The sequence below is a fragment of the Semicossyphus pulcher genome, unplaced genomic scaffold, assembly GCF_022749685.1.
Source record: "Semicossyphus pulcher isolate SPU_LCO1_2020_fin unplaced genomic scaffold, fSemPul1.0.p SCAF_11, whole genome shotgun sequence".
Classification (NCBI taxonomy): Eukaryota; Metazoa; Chordata; class Actinopteri; order Labriformes; family Labridae; genus Semicossyphus; species Semicossyphus pulcher.
The window spans coordinates 15,317,182-15,340,837 of record NW_027211615.1 but is presented as its reverse complement, the minus strand read 5'-3'; the positions used below and the strand labels follow the sequence as shown (position 1 = coordinate 15,340,837).

The 23,656-nt window shown below is 43.3% G+C and overlaps 1 protein-coding gene across 1 annotated transcript in view; it reads left to right on the top strand.

Annotated features, from left to right (window-relative positions):
* The window catches only part of nbas (NBAS subunit of NRZ tethering complex), a 185,129-nt gene that overhangs the window by 51,018 nt on the left and 110,455 nt on the right, over window positions 1–23,656 (top strand). Inside the window, exons 23-33 of the mRNA XM_069657356.1 lie at window positions 82–235; window positions 4,818–5,003; window positions 7,471–7,644; window positions 7,976–8,109; window positions 11,469–11,531; window positions 13,230–13,352; window positions 13,429–13,531; window positions 13,618–13,695; window positions 13,823–13,977; window positions 18,473–18,585; window positions 21,464–21,577. Of these exons, the coding sequence (XP_069513457.1) occupies window positions 82–235; window positions 4,818–5,003; window positions 7,471–7,644; window positions 7,976–8,109; window positions 11,469–11,531; window positions 13,230–13,352; window positions 13,429–13,531; window positions 13,618–13,695; window positions 13,823–13,977; window positions 18,473–18,585; window positions 21,464–21,577 (1,397 nt within the window). The remainder of the gene's footprint in view (window positions 1–81; window positions 236–4,817; window positions 5,004–7,470; window positions 7,645–7,975; window positions 8,110–11,468; window positions 11,532–13,229; window positions 13,353–13,428; window positions 13,532–13,617; window positions 13,696–13,822; window positions 13,978–18,472; window positions 18,586–21,463; window positions 21,578–23,656) is intronic.

Below are 23,656 nucleotides of genomic sequence, written 5' to 3'. Positions count from 1 at the left end.
ATCACCTACCTACTTTCTACTTCCCCCAAAAATGAGTACATCGATTAATCTCACTCCACTCTCCCTCCACGTGTTCCTCAGATCAGTGCTGGACCAGAACCTGTTCGACGACGACAGCTTCCTGTATGAGCAGGCTCCAGAGCTGCTGAGGTTCCGCACAGCCGAGCCCTCCATCGAGCTGCTGACCGACTGGTACCAAAGCAGAGCGAAGGACATCGACTCGGGCTCCAGACAGGTACGACAACTTGTGTCGATGCGGGTACTGTGCTGTCGCTCAAGAAACTCAAAGCATCAGTAATTATCATGGCTACAAAGACGCCTTAAGGGTAACGGCTTTGAACCCACTTTCATCTTATTAGTTAGAGTTCAAACTAACATTTTTACACCCTGATAAGGTTCTTTTTCAGGATATTTCTTCCTGATTTAAACTTACAGAAGTCCGACAACAGAAAGAAATTTATCGACATCTGGCAACTATGGAAGATAATAGCCGTTGCACTCTTCTCTTACATGATTGGGGCATGAAAATGTCACGAGCCAGGACACAGTCTGCGGAGAAGATGTTGCCAACCTCCATCAGTAAAGGTCACTTTGATCCTATCAGGGACGGTCATTATCATATTTGCCATATGTGCTTCTAATGAAGAGTAACCAAAGCTTCTGTCAGATCCCGTTCTGTTGCTGTAGCTGAAAAATCGGACTTGATAGGACTTGTTTAGCGGAGTAATGGGATGTAACCGCCGGAGCTGCCCACTCTCTCCACCCACACCATCCTCAAAGCGCCGCTCTTCTGTCCCCCTCGTCGCCTCCTTCGCACTGATGGATCAAGGTTGTCACGGCGCTCCCTTTGTCTTTGTGAAAGGACTGACTAGGCTGCACTCATATCTTTCCCCTTCATTTCTTCACGTTGCACTGGGAGGAGGATGGAGGAGAAGATTGGGGGAGGTCCATTGCTCATGGGGGTAGATCGTGCCTTTCATCGTGCACTCAAGAGAGACAGAGGATGTGTGTAAAATAAGTCTCTGTTAATCTCTAGGAATCACACCAGCTCTCTTTCTTTCTCTCCCTCCTTCCCTTTTAATTTGACTTCATCTTCTTTTGCTCTCTCACGTGTTACTCCAGGAGCCCCCTAACTCTCACATCTCGTCCCCTTTTCACACTCTCTCTCTCTCTCACACATCTCCCGAGCTTCCCCCCTCCTTCCTGCCCTCTTAACTTTTTCGTCTCATTTGTTCTCTCTCGTTTGCGCCCTCCTCCCATCCCTCATCTGGCCGTGTTTATGCTTGGGAGAGCGTTTTAATGGAGCAAAATGGGGTTTGATTAAAAGGAGCCCCATCAGAGGAAGCTGGAGTGTTTTAAACCAGTCAGAGAGAGCCGCGGGAAGCGAGGCAATGAATGGGAAGATTGACAAGATGACTCACAGAGGGAGACGGGTTTGTGAAAGCAGAGAATGAAAGCGCGACCAAAAAAGAGAGAAAAGGGTAGATAAATGTCGGGCCGATGCAGCATCCCCAGTTAGGTTAGAGTGGATTACAAACACAGACAGAGGGGAGGACAGGGCTAACAAATGTGGAGGTAAAAAAGAGAAAGCTATCTCATGGAAAAAGACTGTCTGTGGGAAAGAAAATGGCTGGTTAGAAGGGGTTGAAAGGGTGGAAATAAAGGATATTAAAAGCAAGTGTTGTTTGGAACACTGTTGGCAGCAAAATAGCACAAAATGAGAGGGTGGCTTTGAGAAGCAGACAGAGACGGGAGACCGGGTGCAGAGGAGGCAAAGGGCCAGACATGGGAGTTCAAATGGAGGCCAGACGTTTTGACGGTTACAGAATTCTTGCAAGAGGTGGGAAGAGGATGAGGAAAATGAAGCGGAGACGAAGAGCAACAACGTTTGAAATAAAGGGCCGAGATAGGACGGGGAGGGGGAAACAAAGGAGGTTCAAATTGAGTTGGAAAATTAAACTGATGAAAACCGCTGGGGGTAGCGAGGGAGCAGAGAGAGAGAGAAGCAGAGGATACGAGTTGTGTTACAGTGCGCAGAATGATGAGGGGGAGGGCACGGAGACGAGGTCGTAATTAAAAAGTGTGAGATTTTAACGTCTGAATCGTACGTGGTGAGCTGGGGAATGCATCTCCAGAGAGCAGGGGGGGAAGAGAGCGAGGGAGGGAGGGAACGAGGAGGATCTTTACTCACAGTTAGATCAATAGACTTCTCTCTCTTGTTGTATCTAATTGCTCGACTCCGACTCAAGGTTGATTTGGCTTTTTTTTCCTCCTCCTGTTTTCTCTGTTTTGTGCGAGTGTGTGCGGTTTACAAACGAAGGTGCCCAATTATTTATTCAAGAAATGTGTTGAGATAAGCTGAAGATGACAAGGTTACAGACCCTGTGTGTGTGTGTGCGTAAAGGCGAGACGCTGTGCTAACCGCTGTGCCAGAGGGCTCTCCTTCTTCTAAGAGGTGGAGAGAAAGCAATCATCACTACAGGGCCTGGCGGCTTCTGCTATCGACTGGCTAGCATCCACAGGTGGCTGGGCATCGATTGGCCGGGCGTGTTGCCAGCGTATAGGTGGTCGGATATTGATCGGTTGCTCTTCTGGATGGAATTGTATCGATCAGAGTCGCAGGAAGCCCAAATCGTCCCTGTTTTATTGTCCAAAGACTAATGATTAGATATTAGCACAGAGCGACAGGTATTATTCGCTTTCGGATTAGTTGGGATATTGTTGTTTTGTTCGCGTCCCAGATCAGCGACCTCAGCAACAGTTCTTCAATGTTGAGGCGCCCTGTGTGAAACAGCCTCTTTATTCACCTGCTGCACAAGGTGTTAGAACTGGATTGTAACAACGTGGGAAGATAAAGGCAGAACACATAAGTGCATGAATGCAGAGGTCATTCAACAGACATCACATAATACAAAGTAATTAAAGGGGGGGTATTGTGCTAATTTCAAGCTTAATATTTCACTCTGTGATACCTGTGGAGTAGCTTAGTATAATTTACTTCTGATTGGCCAGCCGTCAAAATGCAGCATGTAGAAAAACCTGTGTGAAACCTGGCGTTCACAGCAGCCTGCAGACTGAGGTGAGAAGCCTGGGGATTACGCCAACATACTTTTACCTACAGATTTGAAACTTCACCCACATTTAGTCTGGACATCCAGCATTGTAACATTATACATATATATATATATATATATATATGTCTTAAAATGTGTAACAGCATAATACCCCCTCTTTAAAGGTTTTACAAAGGTAGGGTTTCTGTACTGCTTTGGATTTGAACATACAGTGTCCGTGTTGTTTCTCCCGGCCTCTGGAGTTTGCCCAAATAGATAGCTTGCAGTAAAACTTATATTTAGAATTAGATTATTTAAACATCCTTCAGGAACAATCTGGAGGAAGTTATTCAGTTGTCAACTGAAATGTCCACCAGAAAAGTATGGCACACAGCAGAGTCGGTATAGAGCTACAGTCGTGAATAAGGTAAGATTTCACCATGGCCAACTTTAAGAAAGAGGTAGAAACTTAATGCAAGCAGCACTTACCTATTTACAGTTACGTTAAATAAGCATCAATAATATCAAAACATTTCATGGAAGGTTGTGGGTCATGGAGTAGCAGTAGGTCAGTAACAGTAGGTCAGTATGAAGCATGTTGGCCCCTGACCTTTTGTCCAACGCCACCCTGTGGTTGATATTTGCAGTTCTGCATTAAATATTTTTTGAACTACCGGATGGACTGCACATTTTTCTGCACATATTCATGGTCCCCAGTACATCAATGCTACTGACTTCATTTAGCCTTTGACACATTTTTAACTTATTCATTGAATCATATCAACTTCTACTCAATGAACCTTGTACATGATGTATCTCACCGCCTTCAGTGATGTGCATGGTCCCTGCAGGATAAATCCTACAAGCTTCTCAAGCTGATCAGACTTTCTCTCAAGCTCCACCTCGAGGTTTGACATGTTTTAGCATCATAGTGAGATACATTGACAGATTTATCGCAAGGCAATTTGGGACGGATATTCTTGGTGCCCAGAGGATGAATGATAATGACTTTGGTGAGGTCTTGACCATTAACCTACCTTCATGTTTTCACTTGTATAACACATCTTGTTACAGTAAATAAGTAAGTACATTTTATTTATATAGCACTTTTCTCAGACAGAAGTCACAACGTGCTTCACACCAACAAAATACAATATACAGAAATAAAAGCATGAACAATAATGTGGCTCACTGAAGCACATAATAATAATCATGCCAGACAGACAATGCAATAACAAGGTATGATAAGCAGCACAATAAAATGCACAGAACATTCACTGTAAGTAGACTGGGTGAAACATGGTTATCAGAATGCCTGTACGAACAGATAGGATTTTGATTTTTAAAAGACTCTACAGAGTCTGTAGAACAAACACTGTAGATGTGTGCAGGGCGTTCCAGAGGCTTGGAGCTACGGCCTCAAAAGATCACCACAAGTTTTAAGGCGTATCCGTAGAACGGACAGCAAGTGAAGTGCGTTGGACCTTAGTGAACGAGCTGATGAGTATGGGTGGATGAGTTCTGCCAAGACCATCACGTTCCCCAGAGAGTCCTTTGACTTGATCCACTGACTTTTCAGTGTCAACAACTGTTGAGGGATTACATGCATTTCCTGACTTTTTATGAATATTTAAAATAACTTGCATGGTGCCATCACGTAATATTTTCTACCTTATAAGAAAATAGGAATCGAACTGACTGTTAAGACGGTTTATCCTTTGTACTCTCCTCCTCCTCTCATTAGCATGTCTTTGTGTCCGTCAGGTGGACTGCGCCCTGTCTCTGGTGCGCCTGGGGAAGGAGCGGGAGATCCCAGGGCTGGAACTGTTGTGCGATGACATGGTCACCATGGAAACGCTCGTGTATGAGACATCATGCGAATTGAGTCTGACACTTAAAGATTTGCAGCTGCTAAGTGACATCGACAAGCTCCGCCTGCTCATGAAAAATGTAAGCATAAATGAATCACGATGCATTATTGAAGCCTTCTACATTTTCAGTTCCAATGTGTTTTTTTCAATCTCTTACTGGTTTGAAATGTGTGCTTTTCATATAATCACACATCAGGGGAATGATGGGAGTTGGAGTTGATCTTTACTAAAACACATTTATTTGAAAGTTGTTCCATAGCTGCGACCAAATGCCATTTGGAGATGAATGAACTGTTGTTTTTACACTGCTGAGGAAACATTGCTTACCCTGCTTTCCACTATGTGCTGCTGTGTCTACTTAACAACATGTGGAGTGTTCAGTGTCAACAAAAAAGCCTTGAAATTACATTTAAATTGAGAGTTTCATAGCGTGGATTCTGTTTTCCTCTGCAGTCGCTTATCAAAACATAATGTATGCTAATTACAACTTAAATAAGCAACAAAGCAATAAGAGAAAAATAGCAGTCCTTTAAAAAATCAGTTTACTCCCTCAAATCATTGACATTTAACAATCCTCCTTCCGACTGCAGTGACAGAGCTATGAAAGCTAACGCGTAGCAGGTACTACACTTACAAGTCCCCTCGGAGTACATAATACGAGCTGTCCTCTAAATTGTAGCTAATAACTGCCAGCTTCAGCCTGTGAGGACCACTGCCAGTACGATCCGCCATACAGGCAGACGGCCAGAAAGTGTTGTTGACTGCACTAACACATGCTGTTTGACTGGAACTCCCTTTGGGCACTGTGTGTGTGTGTGTGTGAATGTTAACCAAACTCACCTAGATGCAGTCTCCCTCTTTGCCTGCGTCTGATGTCTTTCTTTATCAGAGACGCCGCGCAGCAAATAAACTGTTAGTGTGTGGGTGTTGCAACTTTGCATTAAGCATCTGAATTCTTTCTGAATCTCATTTTTCCCATGGATGCTCTCCTATCTGTGTATCCTGAGTCAGAGCTGTCGCAAGGTGGGTGCGAGGCCCTGTGTGAACTTGAAATGCTTCAGCGCAGCCCACATGCTGGAGCTATTGTAGTTCAAGTTCAGGTTTAATTACATTGCAGGATTTTATGTTAATGCAGTTGAAATTACTTTGTGCTTTTCTGCAAACATTAAATCAAGGGAAAAAATCCAGACATGGGAAAGAGGAAATGCTCCCACAGGGCGAGCATCCGATTTTGATTATTTTCTCTTACTTGAGAACACTGTTTATTTTTCAGGCCGACCACCTTGTCACATTGCATTCTGTTTTTTTCCGCCTGACAGACGCTCTCTTTCGTTTGTCCCGTAATGAAATGACAGTCCCACTCATAGGCAGTTTATTTCCTCTACGGCAGCAACACATTACATGAACGAGCGTAAACCTTCTGGGCTGGCTTGACACAAGCCGTGCAAATTTTAGCCGACACATGATCAAAGGACAAGCAGAAAAATCATGCAACAGTCTTTAAAAGTAAAAACTGTGTCTAGTCAGAGCTCTTGTTTGAATATGCAAGGGGGTCTGTCCCATAGAGAAACATCTCTCTTATATAACTAAGAGAACAAGGGGATTTGGTACCACAACAGTGGATATTTTTAGCTTTGCAGCTAATGATTTAATTCCTGATGAATCCGCTGGTTATCTTTTTCAAGTCAATCATCAATCATTAAATCTGAAAGCACCCATCTTTGTTAAATATTAGAGCTAATGTTTGCTCAGTTCGAAGGGAAGGGAGGCAAAGTTTGACTACTATTTGGAAATTGTTGTTCTTTATATGATACACACTGTTCACTGTACCAATGACTGTATATAAAGATGGACGACGTGTCTCCATCTACTCCCCTCGTACGAAATTGATGCCAAAATAGGCCCTGTGACGGGCGCTGCCATCTTGCGCAGGTGATGTCATTTGGAGCCAGAGTCTACGCAGTAGAGATCGGCGGGTGGAGCCAAAACACACATTTAACTTGCAGACAAAAACAGCAAAAATCCTGCATGTCAGCATATTTAACGGCAGAACAGCTTCTTGTGTTGGTCTGAAGCAGACGTTCACAGATATGTAAACTTCAATGACTGTAGTGATTGTTTTAGTTACGTCTCCTCTCACCGTTCCTCCTCTACTCTGCTAATCAGGAACAGATCGGCTGCAGGAGCCGGATTTGTCAACAGAGCTGTCAATCATCCTTTTAGCAGCATCGAATAACTAATTAAAAATAAGCTTGTCAGAAAAAGGAACACTTTGACTCATGTCCCATCTGTTAACATGGAGGAGGCGGGCTTTATGACCTATACTGCAGCCAGTCAGCAGGGGGCGATAGAGAGGTTTTGGCTTCACCTTTAGGGAGCTGTCATGTCGTCCATCTTTTTGTCCAGTCTGTGTGTCTTACAGTGTCCAGGGTAAAAGCAGTTTTGCTGTATGTATGAGTTTTCTGCCACAGGGCAGCAAAGAACTTGACTGAGGCATGTGTTGCATTTTAATATGCTGCATTAACTAAATGTCTTTCCCTCACCAGTCCAGCACAGAGCGCTATGTGAAAGACGCATTCCAGTGGATGGTGCCGTTCCTGCACCGCTGCGAGGGACAGGAAGAGGGCGCTGCTCAGTCTCTGCTCAGAGAGTACCTGGTCAGCATGGGCCAGCGAGACCTCACGCTGCCCCTCATCATCTTCCAGCACTCCAAACCTGACGTAAGTCTTCCAACACACGTAGACACAATTGGAGGGTGCGTCACACTTGGATGACCATAACACACACATACACACACCTTGTCTCCGGCTGTTTGTGCCATGTCAGGGCCAGTGTCGTGTCCCTGCGCTGTAAATGTTATATTTATGACCCCATAAGGGCACAGCCAAGGACAGGTCTCCTGGCTATTAGAAATCATGCACAACACACAAACACTCATAGGGCGGAAAAATATAGCGCCTCTGTGTGTGTGTGTGCAAACACTTCGGGGTCAGTCAAGCTTTGATATACACACACACACACACACACACACTCTCCTCTTCTCTCCTCCAGTGCCAGCAGAAGCTCATCGGGGACCCGGACCAGCTGATGGCGGTCGCTCTGGAGTGCATCTACAACTGCGAGAGAGACGACCAGCTCAGCCTCTGCTACGACATCTTGGAGTGTCTGCCGCAGAGGGGCTACGGGTCAGACACACAAACACACACACAACATTTCAAAGACAATATATCAAGATTATATAAACCCAGATAAAAAGATGGCAAAGCGGTCTCTCCCACCTTTCCTCCTCTTTCTGAAGACCTGTCAATAAACCTAACTACAACCTCTGTTTCCACCTTTTCTCTTCCCTCTTCGACTCCAAGGACCCATCAGTTAGCCTAGCTACAGTCCATACAGTATTTCCTACCTCCCACTATTACTGCGCTCTCTCTCCCCCACCTCTTCTGTAACACAATTTATTTCATATGGCACGAGGGCCTGTCCTTTAAGTCTCCCATGAGGCTGCGTGGGTATGCAGTGCATCTGGAGGAGAGTGAGTGATAATAAAAGACGGAGAAGAGTAGAAAACAGTAAATTGTTGATAAAATGGACCTGTAGGGTGTCAGAGTAGTTAAAATGAATTAAAATGAGTCATTTTTAGATGGGATATTCGTCCTCTGTGTACCTTAATTGGAAAATCGAACCACTACTGTAAGGACAGTTTCCTTTTTTTACCCTGCAGTTAACTGCGATATAGCAGCCATACTTTTCAACAATGGTATCTTTTGCCCTTTTCAACTGTCTCATATAGCCCGCTTTAGCCATTACATGCGATTCAACTCTACGTTCATAGCTGGAGATAACGGCGATGAAACAAGACATGGTATTGTTGTATTAAATGGAACAAGTCCTACAGGAGCAATTAACGTTGAGCTCTGCAGTTCAAAGCTAATCAGCTATGAATCAGCAGTTTTTCCTTTAGTTTATTGTAAAATCTTGGTTTATAGTTTTATTCACTCACATTCTTTATTTTTCATACATGTAATCAGAAAATAAACTGGCTATCAATGTAGTGTTTTCTGATAAGCTTTCTTTTGCTCGGTTTGAGCTATAAATGCTTCTGTTTCAGCTTCTGTCAATGCAGAGTGAACAGCTAGTTAGCGCTAGTTAACATAAACACCAAAAATACAGTATATTTTACATTGTGTCACTTACCCATGGTTTTTAGTTTTGGTTGTAACCAAAACTGTATGAAAGACATATACACTCAATGGTTTTAACCCAACAGTCAGCAACAAGCCAAGTATGATGTTGCTAATTTTAGCTAGCTAGCTTACTCTGAAAAGCAGCATAGTAATGTTAATGTTATTTAAATCACATCATCAGTGTTAGACTCAATAATATTGGTCTTAACTTTCTGTAAAGTTTATGTAGGTTAATATGGGTGTTATAAATATGTTTAGTACTTCCATAACTTAAGTTTAGCTAGCTAGCGAGGAACAATTTGTTAATGTTTAAAGATTTAAAAAAAGTTTAAAGATGTCTGAGAAGTCTGAGAAGTTTGAGAAATTTAGCTGACACACCAATAGAGTAGTGAATGGACTTTTGTTTGTGGTAGTAACAACATTAGAAAATAAAGAAATATAGCAATCTCAGCAGCGTCAACTCTTTCAGCAACAAGCTAAGTATGAAATGTTGCTCATTTTGGCGTCAGCTAGCTAGCTTACTTTTTAAGATAATTTTTGTGGCTTTTTATGCCTTTATTTTAGAGGACAGTTGATAGTGGCGGAAATGGGGAAAGAGAGAGTGGGGGTGACACGTGGCAAAAGGCAGAGGACGGAAGTTGATCCCGGGCCACCGCATTGAGGACTGTTGCCTCTGTATATGGTCACCGATTTAACTGCTGAGCTAAACCGGTGCCAAGTTATAGGTTAATATGGGTGTTTCAAATAAGATATAAATATGTTTAGTTCTTCTATAACGTGAGTTTAGCTAGTTAGCTAGTAGAGGCTTTTTTTTGATGTTTTGTTTTTATCTAGCTATGCAGATGAGCTGTAGTTTTTAAAGTTTAAAGATATCAATCTGAGAATTTTTTGCAAACACACCAATAGTTTAGTGAATTTAGTTTAGTTTATGGTAGTGGAAACACTTGAAAAAAAGAAATTTGGCCGTCTCAGCAGCATCATCTCTTTCCAAAAAACAGTGTCCCAGTTACTCTGAATAATCCACAGATCTTTCCGCACATGTTTTTCTTCAGAACCATTTTCTACCAAATAAAAAGCCTCTTTGAATCCTGCACACACTGCCTTAAGTGGAGCCGCAATGAAGAGCAAAAAGAAACCTAACCATGATTCAGTGAAGGCTAAAGCCGGGAACAAATCCGGTTCTGCTTCATGTTCTGATAGATGAAGAGCTTCTAGGTGACAAATGTGTGAGAGGAGATCGAGGTGGAAATGTTGTAAATGTGCTGATCTGATTCAATTCAAGTAGGGGGAGTGCAATTTATCTCACTGAACACATTTATAGACTCCGATGTGGCTGTAACGCTGCAGTCTCAGATACATCCTGTGTGTTAAAAGTCTCAGTGGAAATGGTTGCTCTGCCAATACAGGGACAAGAACCAAAATATTCTCTTAACCGTCATTTTAATACTGCAGTTTAGCAATTTAGGTTGTAACAGTTTAAACAACACTGTATGAATATTTGAGTGTTTATGATACTCGTATATGTCTCTCTCTACAGCAGCATTTCATTTTCCCAGACAGGCTTCCTTTCTGCACTGTTTGGATTAGCAATGCTGCAAGGCCTTCAACTTCACTGTTGTCCCAGGAGTGATTTCTCTGGCTTACTAAGCTTCGAAAATTGCCGTCCCAGCGTTGAATATTACAGATTTGCGCGCTAGGAGAGAAACCATGATTTAATAGTTTCAGCCCAATTTTCAGATTTTTTTTTGTGAGACAGCTTAATTAGGTCTAAATCTGCTCAGAAGAATGTAATGTGCGTTCACCCTTAGAGAGTGGAAAATGTGGAATTGGACTGGGGATTAGATGGCGAGGGAGGGGGAGGCGCAGAACGAGGGAGAAAAGGATATTAAAAAGAGGAAGAGCAGGAGGTGGAGCAGCAGAGGCAGGAGAGAAGAAGAGGAGGAGGATGCGGAGAAATGGATTGATAGGTCAAAGTGTTGTGTGTTAAAAAACAGAGAGATAGTGTTTCGTAAAAAAAATTAGAACATACACACACACACACACACTGACGCACACTCACATAAATACACACAGAAGGTTGTTTCTTCAGGGTCAGTTCTCTACTGGGGGACAGGCCAGCCTGACCCAGAATCCTTTGCCTCAAGGCAAAGCATCATGGGGTTTTATTTTTAGTGGGGAATCAGAACAACCTCACAGTGGTAGGCCACACACACCCACACATTCAGTACACTTTGTGCGCTATACAAGCCTCAATACACACACGGAGATACACTTAAACACGCTTTTTTATGTATGTTTTCTTTTGAATGTTCTATGACTTTAATAACCAGTGCTTCTGTGTGTGTTCTATCATCCCGCAGACCTGACACGGACATCACTGCATCCCTCCATGATCAGGTGGACAAACTTGAGAAGCATCTCAGGTACGTCATCTTCCAGCTGTCAGCCCGTCTCCCTCCTTTGTCTTCTCCGGTCCAGCATGTTCAGTCAGCCGTGCAGATTAGAGCTTAGTAAACAAAAGCTACCTTCAGGCTGTCGGATATAAATATTTGCTGCTTTCCGCCCCCCACACACAGTTTTAACTGAGTATCTTTAGGTTTTGAACTTTTGGTTGAACAAAACATGCCTCCTCATTCATCCCGCTGCTACAGCCGTTAGCAGCCCGTCAGTTTGGTGATTAGCGCTGCATTGCTCGGGAAATGTTCACTTTGAAGCAATGCTTATTACTTCCCTCCCCCAATTATGGGCCTGACGGAAAACACCAAGAAGCCGAGGAGACAAGGATGCGCAGTCAACACACACACACACACACACACACAATTGATATCAAAGGACCGCAGTGTGTCCCCTGATATTCAAACAGCCTCAGGCATTTTCTCTGTTACAGGTTAAAATCACCTCCATGTCTCTCTCACTCTGTCTCTGTTATTCTCTCTTTCTCTCTCCTCCGGGTGAACTTCCGAAAAACACAGAGAAGTGATGAGGAGGAAGGAAAGGAGGATAAGGATGAAGGCGAGGGGGAGGGCGAGGAGCCTGAAGGGAATGTAGATGATGAGGAGGAGGAGGAGGAGGAGGAGGAGGAGGAGGAGGAGGAGGAGGAGGAGGAGGAGGAGGAGGAAGCAGCAACAGGAAAGCCTATGTCAGAGCTCAGTGTTGGCCTTTACAGACACATATATTTACACGCAGACACACACACACAAACACACCCCGGGGAGCCTGGGGAGTGTGTTCATGTATAGTTTTTGCCGAGGCATTGTGACTCACATGTACGCACACACAGACGCGCACACACACGCACTCTTACCCAGATGAATCAGGCAGTAAATGCAAAGTGTCTGCTCTCAGAGCGCCTCCAGAATAAAAGCTGTTTTCAGCTGCTGCCACTACCACTCGCTGGCACATTAAAATGTGCACAGGGAACATGCAGACACTCCCACACACACATTCACACTCGAGTAAATACACACACACACACGGTTGGAAAAAGCAGGACTTGTTGTCTGCATTTTTGCTTACATTCACACACACACACACAGAGGCACCTGTTTACTATGGTAATGAGTTGCAGCAGAGGGCGAACATCTGTAGCTGCACGACCCTGTTGAGACTGGGGGGTTGTCACGCTAATCCCACAGCAACACACACACACAGAAGAGCGCACACGCACTCTCTCCCTCGGTCATATAAGACCGCCAGCATCCACATGCTCCCAGACACACGCTTGCGAAGAGCGGCTGCCTCGCTGGCGTGCAGTTTATCATGGCGCTCTGCAGTCTTGCTCCACACTTTCTCCATCTGCACAGCGGCTTGCAAATGACTTTCTGCTGCCAAAGTAATGAAAAGCTTAGAGCGTACACACCTTCAGTCGCTCTCTTTTGGATTCGTGAGGTTTATTTTACCCCTGTTTCTTCGCCTACGTTGGCATTTCTTTCTTCAAGTGATACCTGCCGCTGCCAATCATCCCTTTTCCTTTGCTTTCACTGCGAGAATGTGCTGATAAATGTTACTCGTCGGTGCAGTCTTCCTTGTTTTGTGTCAGTTTATATTATTATATTTGCTGATACCCTCTCTGTGATACTACTTATTGTATTTATGTGTGTGTCTGTGCTTACACGTTACAGCGTGGTGGAGGTTTTGGAGAAACACGGCCTGCAGAAGCCCATTTCATACGTGAAGAACAGCCAGAGCAGCGAAGAAGAAGCCAACCAGCTCATGGTGAAGCTGTGCCGCCACACCGGCCGCAAGTATGAACTGAACAGACAGCATAAACACAAGTGTATAACAAGAGCATATTTATAACAGTCATTTATGTGTGTGCAGAAACCCTCCAGTGAGCGAGACGGTGTGGAGAGGTCTGCTGCAGGACCTTCTAGACATGCAGCAGAACGTCTACACCTGTCTGAAAGCAGAGACATGTCACCAGGTAGCATGGAGTTATCATATTTATACTAAAATATGTTCATTCTAAAAAGTAAAAGTTTAGTTTAATCTCCTGCACGCCTGCTGCAGGTCTTTGTGGAGTCCCTGCTGTGCTCCAGCCGCGTTGAGAACGTACGCCTGGCAGGGCAGCTGATGCACTGCTCCAAGGTACGGATATTAAACATGACTCACGACTCAACTTCTACCCGCTGGGATCCCTCGATTATAAACCACTCCAATGAATTCAAATGCCACAGATTCTTTCATCACTAAATTCGATGTCAATCTTCACCAGGAGAACCAGGACGTTCCCATCAGCTTGTCTTTCCGGGGGAAAGGTTACGCTCTGAAGGTGTCGTACGCCAACAGCGTGGAGCTAGTGTTAGCCGCTGCCAGAGAGTACTTCAACTCATCCACGACGCTGACAGACCCCTGCATGGGCCTGGCCAGGTGAGGAGGCAGATAATGTGAATGCGTCTCCGATAGAATGTTACGCAAAGTTTATGCCAAGTTTGAGTGTTTGTATGCGAGCGTTTGTGTGTCCCTCGCCGGTTATAGATCTCCAAGGGGGGCCGCCGGGTGTCTAACCTTACCGTCTGTTCCTTGTGGGGAAGTGGGACAGTAATTGGGTCGTCATTCATTTTTAGCAACTAATACAGGAGCCCCCCTCCACACAGTCGGACACCATCATCAATTGTAACACTCACCGCTGCATGTGTGTGTGTGTTTGCTGCATGTGAGTTTGAGATATGAGATGGAAAGAAGTGTGAAAATATGCGCCTGTTGCTCTGAAATTAATAGTCTGTACACACTGGGCTGCCTGTGTCCTTAAGATTAAAATAACTGCTCCACAGACACACATTTTTATCTTGTGTTCTAAATACCAAGGACAACCATGTTGGGACAAGTACACAACCTGAGCGGAGGTGATTGGTGGTACCAGGTCTAAACAAGGACAGAAAGGATTCCTCTTAGAGTAACACGGGAATCCCCTCCAACTATTGTTCAGATATATGCAGTAGAGACAAAGAGATACAAACTCTACAAGAGCTCTTTTTAAAATGTACCCCACCCAAAAAAAACAAACAAACAAACAACAAAAAAACCAACAAGAACAAATTAACATTCAAATTAAAAGAGCAATGACAGCCAGCAAGGACAAAACTGAGTTCCGTGTAATTGCAACTTATTGCTATAGATGCTACCAAAGTAAATGAACCAGAGATCTGAGAGTTTGTTACTTCAAAGCTTTGAAAACTTTATTTTTTTAAATCTAGTACAGCCCCTTTCACGTATGCTCTGCACACTGAAAATGTCCCAACATTGTCCAGGTGGGCTGCATGTGTGAACACAAACAAGACACATTTTTCACCTCGACTTTATGCAGACTTTTTTTCTGCCAGCCTCCTGATAAAATCAGTCGGGGTGAGCTCAAGTGTGAACGCAGCAGGTATAAAAAGATAGACGACATGACAGCTCCCTAAAAATGAAGCTAAAACCATGAGTCAAACTTTAAAATCAAAATACACGTCAAATAAATGTTTCTCAAACATGGTTTCTGTCATTATAGTTAGTGCTTAATATGCTGAGTTATGTCCAAGTGTTCATTTTTCTGACAAGTTTAGTTTTAATTAGTTATTTGATGCTATAAAAAGGATGATTGACAGCTCTGGTGAGAAATACGGCTCCTGCAGCCAATCTGCCGAGCAAGAGGAGACGTAACTAAAACAATCTATTTTGGCTTCAATTTTGTACAATGAGAGCAGATGGAGATGCGTTGTCCATCTATATACAGTCATTGGTGCGAAATCAAAAGAGCGAAGGTTAAAGAGGAAGGACCATTTACGGGACCAAGTCTCCGGCTGTGAGGGACATATGTGAAAGGATATTTCAGAAACCCCGCCCCTACCAGCCCACTTTCCTCTGACTGGCCAGCTCTCCGAAGCCTGCTGAGGCTGCACTTTGTGATGTCACAAAGTGCAGCGTGTAGAAAAAACTGTGTGAAACCTGGCGTTCACAGCAGCCTGCAGACTGAGCTGAGAAACCTGGGGATCACTCCAACATACTTTTACCTACAGATTTGAAACTTCACCCACGTTTGGTCTGGCCATCCAACATTAACTTGAAATGTGAAACAGCATAATACCACCTCTTTAAGGTCGAAATATGCTGACCCATATGCTGATTATTATTCAAATCAGACATGGTCAAAACTTTTAACTTTTAAACTCAACTTTCTGCCTCTTTATGAACGCTGTTTAAACGCATGCCAGATTCGAACGCTTCCTTTCAATACTAGTCCAAATAGATGAGGTGAAAGTTGTCAAACTGTCTTTCTCCGGTAAGACAAACGCACATATTTCAAAAATGATTACACAGAAAAAAGTGTAGTAGAAGCCAGAAAAAGGCCCAAATGGCTCTTTCGCCAATTGTCTCTGTGGTATTTGAGAGAGCTCATCTCGCGCGGCCTTGAAAGAGCAGGAGAGAGAGCCTCAAGCGAATGACACAGACACGAAGAAAGAGAAAGACAAATGTGCGTGTGATTGCGTCAGTGCGCGTCTGCTCAGTGTGCGTTTGGTCAAAAGAAGGGCAAGGTCTTTACGATGGTGTTCCATTGATAGCTCCTTGTGCAAATGTTACCTTGTGCTCTCCCGTGTGTCTAATCTAACAGGAAGTAGATCCACAAATTAAAAAGCTGCAAAGCGCATCGTGACTGAAAACTAATATTTCAGCAAGAGACTAATGTGAGGCTTTTTCTTTGCACTCACACACTCGCCGGCAGACTCTTCACAGCACGAGTACATAATCAACGTGCCCTCTCTCTGTCTCTCCTTCGCCCATCCGCAGCCCTTCTCTCTCTACTCCGCACTCGTTTGCCAGGACGGACCTCTTGTTCCTGGCAAGAACACCAGCCTCGCTCAAAGAGTGGGAAGCCGTGTGATGAGCGTTTGGAGTGTGTGTACTCTTGTCTGCTAACAATATCCAGTAAACTTGTATGTTTTGGGTTGCTTTCTGTGCACTGACGGGGCCTGTCTTCTTCTCTGTTAGTCGTCTTTGATCACACGCCGTGAGGGCGAAAGCAGACTGCGGGTCAGTGTGCGTTTCGTCAGCGAACACACACTCCAAGGACAAGTTTCCTCATCTCCTCCTAACTGACTCTGACGTCAGAGCTCATCGCTAAGCTGGGATTTATTTATTTGTAAATTAATCATTCCCGTTTTCCCCCCTCGTCTCTGCTGTATTTAGCTTTTCCGTATAATGATTTGAAAATTACCGAGTGCACTCACATCCTCAAACAGGCACACACACTCACACATGGAGTGTGCTGTTACATATGCTAAGTGCTGTGCTACATAATCCTATTAAGGGTAATGAGTGTGGATTGTGTTGCGAGAGAAAACTCCCCAGTCGTAGATCTGTCAGACAAGTCTAGACTTTGTAAATAAATCCATTTGAGCAGTCTCATGTTCATCATCACGATGTGGAAACTTAATAACATCATTCTGCTACAATTTTCAAACTCTACCTAAAAAGTAAAACTAATTAAGGCATTCGCACTCTGAATTTCAAGCAATGACTGCATATAAAGATGGACGACACATCCTTAACTCCTCTCATGTACAAAAGTGAAACCAAAATACCCCCAGAGCGCGCGCTGCCATCTTACACATTTGAAGCCAGAGTCTGCACAGTATTAACTTCCTGCCCCATCCACAAACAAAAGCGCACATTTAACTTACCAATAAAACGGCAAAGATCCCTCATGTCGGCGCAGTCTACAGCAGAACAGCTTCTTGTGTTACGTCTCCTCTCACCGTTCCTCCTCTACTCTGTTAATCAGGAACAGATCAGCTGCAGGAGCCGTATTCGTCAACAGAGCTGTCAATCATCCTTTTTACAGCATCAATTAACTAATTACAACTAAACCTGACAGAAAAATGAACACTTGGACGTAAATCAGCATGATAAGAACTAACTACAATGACAGAAACCATGTTTGAGAAACATTTATTTGACGTGTATTTTGATTTTATAGTTTGACTCATGTCCCATCTGTTAACATGGAGGAGGCGGGCTTTATGACCTATACTGCAGCCAGTCAGCAGGGGGCGATAGAGATGTTTTGGCGTCACTTTTAGGGAGCTGTCATGTCGTCCATCTTTTTATACAGTCTATGATGTCAAGGCTACTGCCATACAAACATTTCTCCCACTACTATCAGATAACATGTAAGTCACTGTTAGTGATTTATTATCGTCTATACTGAATACAGTGCAGTGTTCTGCTTTCCTTCATGGTTGTTAAAGTAAAAGTTCTAAATATTCCTTTCTGGTTGTAAGGCAGACAAGAGGATCAATTTAAGTCTAATGTCTTTCCATCAATAATAAGGTTATAGGAGGCAGCTAGTTAGCTTAGCTTCACACAAAGGCTGAAAACATGGGGAAATGACTTGCCTAGCTATGTCTGAAGGTAACAAAAGCCTCCTATGAGCAAAGCTTACTGAGTAACAAGCCTTACCTGGTTGGGTAAAATACTTTGGAATTTACGGCAAACGACAAATAGATGTTTTTACACTAAAATTTTGCACAGATTTAACAAAAGGGGGATAATTCTTAATGATATTAGAACATTTTGCTAAAAGTAGGCTAGCTGTTTGAGCCTGTCAGATTCACTAAACTAACCCATGTGCGTCCTTATGTAAAGGAATCACATAGGAGTGGTATCAGTCGGTGGCTTCATAAGTTAATAACATCATTTAACAAGATGTCCAACTTTTGCTTTAAAACTACCTCATAAACTTTTCAGTTTTCAAAACCTAAGAATGTCCGTGTGTAGCTGCAATTTCCCTCAACTTCCTCTCTTATTTCTCACAAATCATCTGATTGGTTACCCATTAAAGAAGCAGAAATGTACCTGATTTTTAACTGGTTGTTGTCTCGATCAGGGCGTGTCTCCAGCTGATCACAGACTGCCCTCCGGCTATCCAGGACGAACTGGACCTCATCAGCGCCCTCAGCCAACTGGAAGACTTCAGCGTAAACATCCTGCCGCTGCAAGGTAAAAAAAAAAGTCTGCTGAAATAACCAGAATTGTGCTTTCATTCTTTCAGTCTTCATTCAAGCGTTCTTAATTTAAACTCAGACATGTAGAGGATGCAAGGACACCGCCCCCACCTCCCGAACACATGTACCATCCAACATGTCTCCCTCCCTGCTGTCAGATCCTCCATCCCTCCATATGCTACTCCTTCATGCCCCTATATCTATATTTATGGTTATTTATGGATCAACTGTTGAGCAAACAACATCTGCCTGATGGCCTAATTAGGATTGAAGTGTTTGCGCTGTGTGTGTGTGTTTGCTCTCTATTATACACACACACACATCCTTTTTTACACCTCAGCTCCATCTGTAAACCTCACCCATCAGTATTCACCTCCACCCTCCGTCTTCCTCTCGTCTCTGGCTCCACACCGGTACCCCAAAGCAGCAGTTTCCTAGGCATGGCTCTCCTTTAAAGGAAACTGTGGAGGCAGAATGAACCAGCTCTGGCCCCGCACCGCCTCACCTCTGAACCGAGGTGTTGTTTGCCTCCGAGGCCTCTGCTTTCTTCCCCCTTTTGCCCTCATCAAACTGAGCTGCCAGCTTAAAACCGCTGTGACAGAGAGTCAGCCCTTTTCTCTCTTTGCATCACTTATCTCATAGTTCTCATCTTTTTCTTCCCCACTCCTTCTTTGCCCCCTTACGTCTCCTCGCTCCCTGCTGTCTACTCGCATCATTTTTCCACTGCCCACTTCTTCTTACCTGAGGACAGGAGGGAGTTGAGGGAGTAAGTAATAGAAGGATGGAAAAATATGAAGGACAGAGGGAACATGCGAGCATCAGTGTAAGAGAAGCACAACTCTTTAATTATAACTTCTTTGTGTTCGTGTTTTTTGTTCGTCTGAGTGATTATTGTCTAAATCCGATTTTCAGAGCTCAGGGACGAACTTCCTCTTTGCCTGCAGACTCTTCATCGTATTTTTTATACTGACTCAAGGACACACGCACAAACGCTGTCCACACACAAAAAATATTCTTCCATTTTCACCAAAGTAAAAGCCTCACACTCTTGAGATAAACATGCACAAGTATGAAAAGATCCAAGCATATATAATCCATCTCAGGCTGTCTCCTGCAGCCCTCCTACGGCGCCTTAGGCGATGCTTCCAACACATCACCCTACCCGGAATTCCCTCTAGGCTTCGCCCAAAGTTATGCCGAGCCATAAAGATCCTCAGCAGGGTGCAGAAAAGCACAGAGGCCTGTGGAGGCACTAAACATGCTATTTCTCAGCTTTTTCAGTGGAAGTTTAGAGGAATATGGAGGATGGATTCCCCTGGAGTTTCTTGAAATCTTGAACTCAAATTGTGAAAAAGTTTGAAACCTGTATAAACATTCACGACTGTCCTGTTAATCGCTAAGAACTACAAGAATTAGCTGAATTAGATTTTACCTGAGCTATTGTTTTTTCATTTAGACAACTCGTGGTCTTTTTTGGCTTCCAGTTTTAGGTTTTTAGTTCCCACAATGAAACTATTAGTTCTCCTATTGGGCTCCCAAGCACGTTGGCGACCAGCCGAACTGAACATTGTGTGTTGTCTCCTCGAAAACTTACCACTCCTGGGCCTCTCTCTCTTTCCTCCATTTTTCTTTAAAAGAAAGTTTTTTCGACCTTCACCTCATCGGCCTGTGTCTCCTCCTGAATTGCATTACTTGTTTGTATTTGCAACCCGTCACAGTGGCCGATAAATTAAGCAAATCCACCCGACACTGCACAAATCACCCTGGGTACCAGACAGAGTTCCGAACTCTTACAACAAAGTTGTAAATTAATGAAACTCACTGAGCTGCTTTTATAGGATTACAGCCAAAAAAAAGCCTGTTAAACAACAGTTTGTTCTGACCAAGTCATCTAAAATGGATTAGAGTCATTCCATTAGTGCTGATTTAGAGCGCAACATCACAGGGACTTTTCACTCTGTGTATCACTCCGCCTCAGCCAGGTGTTCTGAACACTGTTAATTAACATTAAAGCAGACAGCGTATGTCTACATTAATCAACTTGTACCTCTGAATCACACAGCAGAGTCTTATTTCACTGGTTGATGATAAAAGAAAACAAACATGTGATCTGTGGTAACCTTTAGACACAGAGTGCAGGACGATGTTTGGGTTGCTTGGCAACAAAAGTCCAGTTTCAGTTAAGTTGTGGAGGAAAAAGTTATGTTGTTGGTTATTCTACTGTTTACTATTTGCCGCTTTCATAACTGTTGTATAAAAGCAATATTGCACTCGAGGCTGTGATGTTATAGTGAATATCAGCACGGGTGTGATTCAGTCGTAGGCACATCACTCCCTCTCATGTGATATTACTTAATTTTATTAATGTTCTTTTTCTGGGGGTGCAAAATTAATTATTTCCATTTCATGCAACTTACTGATTTTTTCCCTCATGTTTTGATGTGTAAAATGTCAGCTCATATTGCATATTATTTGCTTCAAAAATGACATTACATGACATTTCTGCAGCTTTAGTCTCTCCTTATGTGACCTTTCAAAAATGGCGTGTATCTACTATCAGTGTATCTTTTGAGGTGTGTAATCTGTTCTACATGATAATCTAATGATTAACTTTAGGGAATTATTTTTGTATTTTCTTATGTGATCATGTGAAAAAACAAGACACAAACCATATTTAATATTGACCTATGAACTGTTGAAGTCGGGCTTTAGTTTTCACCACTACACTATCTACTTTGCTATTATGACATTATGACAGACGCAGCGTTCATCATCATTTGTATCATCAGCTGCAACCTTTCCAGATTGAACACAATAATTCAATAAGCATGTCTGACACCTCTCCCCCTCTGCCTTCCGTCTCTCCCTCCCAGTGCGTCTGCGATCCGACCGTCTGTCCATCATAGAGGAGTGCATCGCCCACAGCTCCGCCGCCTACAAGCAGTCCACCACTCTGCTGAATCTGGCCTCGCTCCTCAGAGTGGCAGGTACAGACGCACACATAACATACTCTGTCTGACACACTGACCTCATTGCATCATCTGTTTTTCTCTTTGCCTTTGACTTCCTGTGTGTGTGATTCATTGAACATTCAACGAACGAGACTCTCCTCTGGTGGCATTTTCATGACAAAGCTCATGATGTGAAGCGAGAAAGGACCGCCCACATGAGGCACACAGACGTACTCTGGCATGCGTGGGTGCTTCCATCGACTGCAGCGACTGTTCTCACACATGAGACGTCAAATTCATCTTCATGAGCCGTGTTACAAGTTACAAGCAAAAATCCACACGTAACCGCGCACACAAACCCTGAAGGAACGAGCAAAATATATTCGCCAGAGATTTTTCATGCTCTTCATACTTTTTTCCAGCACTCCAGTTTCATGTAGTTACAACAGTCAAGGAGAGGTTCATGGCTAATACATTCATCTTTACAGCAGGTTCTGCAGCTTTGTGGAGAGGATGAAGGAAGAGGTGTTTTTATAAAGTGCAGCCCATTCATAAATACTTAAGTTGTTGACGATCTCTCTGTCTTCATTTTGGTCCAAATCTCAATAACTCCTCTTAAAGTTACATCATAGGTACGCAACTGGATTTTAGTTCCGTTGTGCTCCAAGTAGTATTGACCAATCACGTAACAGCAGGAATACAGGAATGCAAACGTATGCAAGAAAAGCAGTCCGTGTGTCGGCCGTTGTCTGACAATGATTAAGCTTCTCATTAACCGTCTGCGTGCAAGTTCAGCTAACAATCTGTTCTGGATCAAAAATTTTAACTTGAGACAAATTCCTTTGACGCTGTGTCACGCAAGCTGTTCAGAATTCCCGACATCCTCGAATGCATCAGAAGCGATCGATCCGACCTCCGTTCAACAAACAAGCAGTTTAAAAGTTTCCTTCTCGCCTTGAGGACAGACCTGACAAAGCTTCATTTTGTCATCGTGATGTGAACAAGTGAATGAAAAGGAAAAAAAATATATTTTTCAGGTTCATACCGCAGCAGTTAGCCAGAGTGCAGCCTCTGTGTAACTTACTATTTACAGTGAAACTGAGACTCACCAGAAACAGATGAACGGGCGCTCCTCCGGGGGATTTAATGAACCAAGAAATTACGCCATTTATTTTGCTGACACATCTAGAGCGGAGAAATTCACTCCCTTTTGATCTGTCGCTTCTCAAGTTGCCAACTGAACTGTAAACAACGCAGCACATGCAAAAGTCTCGCCGAAATGCCTGAAATGTTTGCCGTTGCTCCCAGCGGTTTTGGCATCACCAGACTATAACCAGTGGGTTCATCGTCTTTGCTAAAAAAGAAATCCACTTCTTGTGTTTGCTCTGCCTGCTGTCATGTTCTCACTGTTTGGCCTCTTTGAAACTGTTTGATCCTTCATGTTACTTTAAAAACAGATAAAAGTATTGATTCCAAACCACTTTGAAAGCTGACTGAAGAGGCTTTAAACTTAGTTTTCACTTCAACAGTTTTATAAATATAATGTATTACTTCATGAATATGTTAATTTCCCTTTCCCAAAGACTTTGGACTAAAAAACAGCCTTTAATGGCTAAACATGCAATATCTAATAGGTTAATTCTCAGCGCTCCGAGTTGTACTTAAAGAAGACTCTTTAACAACTCTCTCAAACTTCACCAGGGAATGCTGCGGAGCCGTGTTCAGTTTAAGTAAACATATTTCAGAAATATTCCTGCTTTTTTCCTCTCACTTTATTTGAGAGTTACCGTAAACGCAAGCTCTCGAAAGAATGTTTACATCAGTGCTCTTGTGGGAAGTCCAAACGAGATGCTCACATATTTATTGACTTTCTTTCATAATGTTCCTGTGTGAGCTTTCACATCTTCATATTACATAAAAGGTGCCTGATGCTGGCTGTATTTCGGTTGACTTGAACCCCTCTACAAAATATATGAACAAAATAAATTCATCTTCATATTTTTATATACTGGGACTCCTCCAACCTCCAAAAACACCACCGCATCAAACTGACAACTCGCGGTGAAGTTAAAGATGTCACCCTGTTACTGCTTGTCCTTCAAATTGTCATGGCTG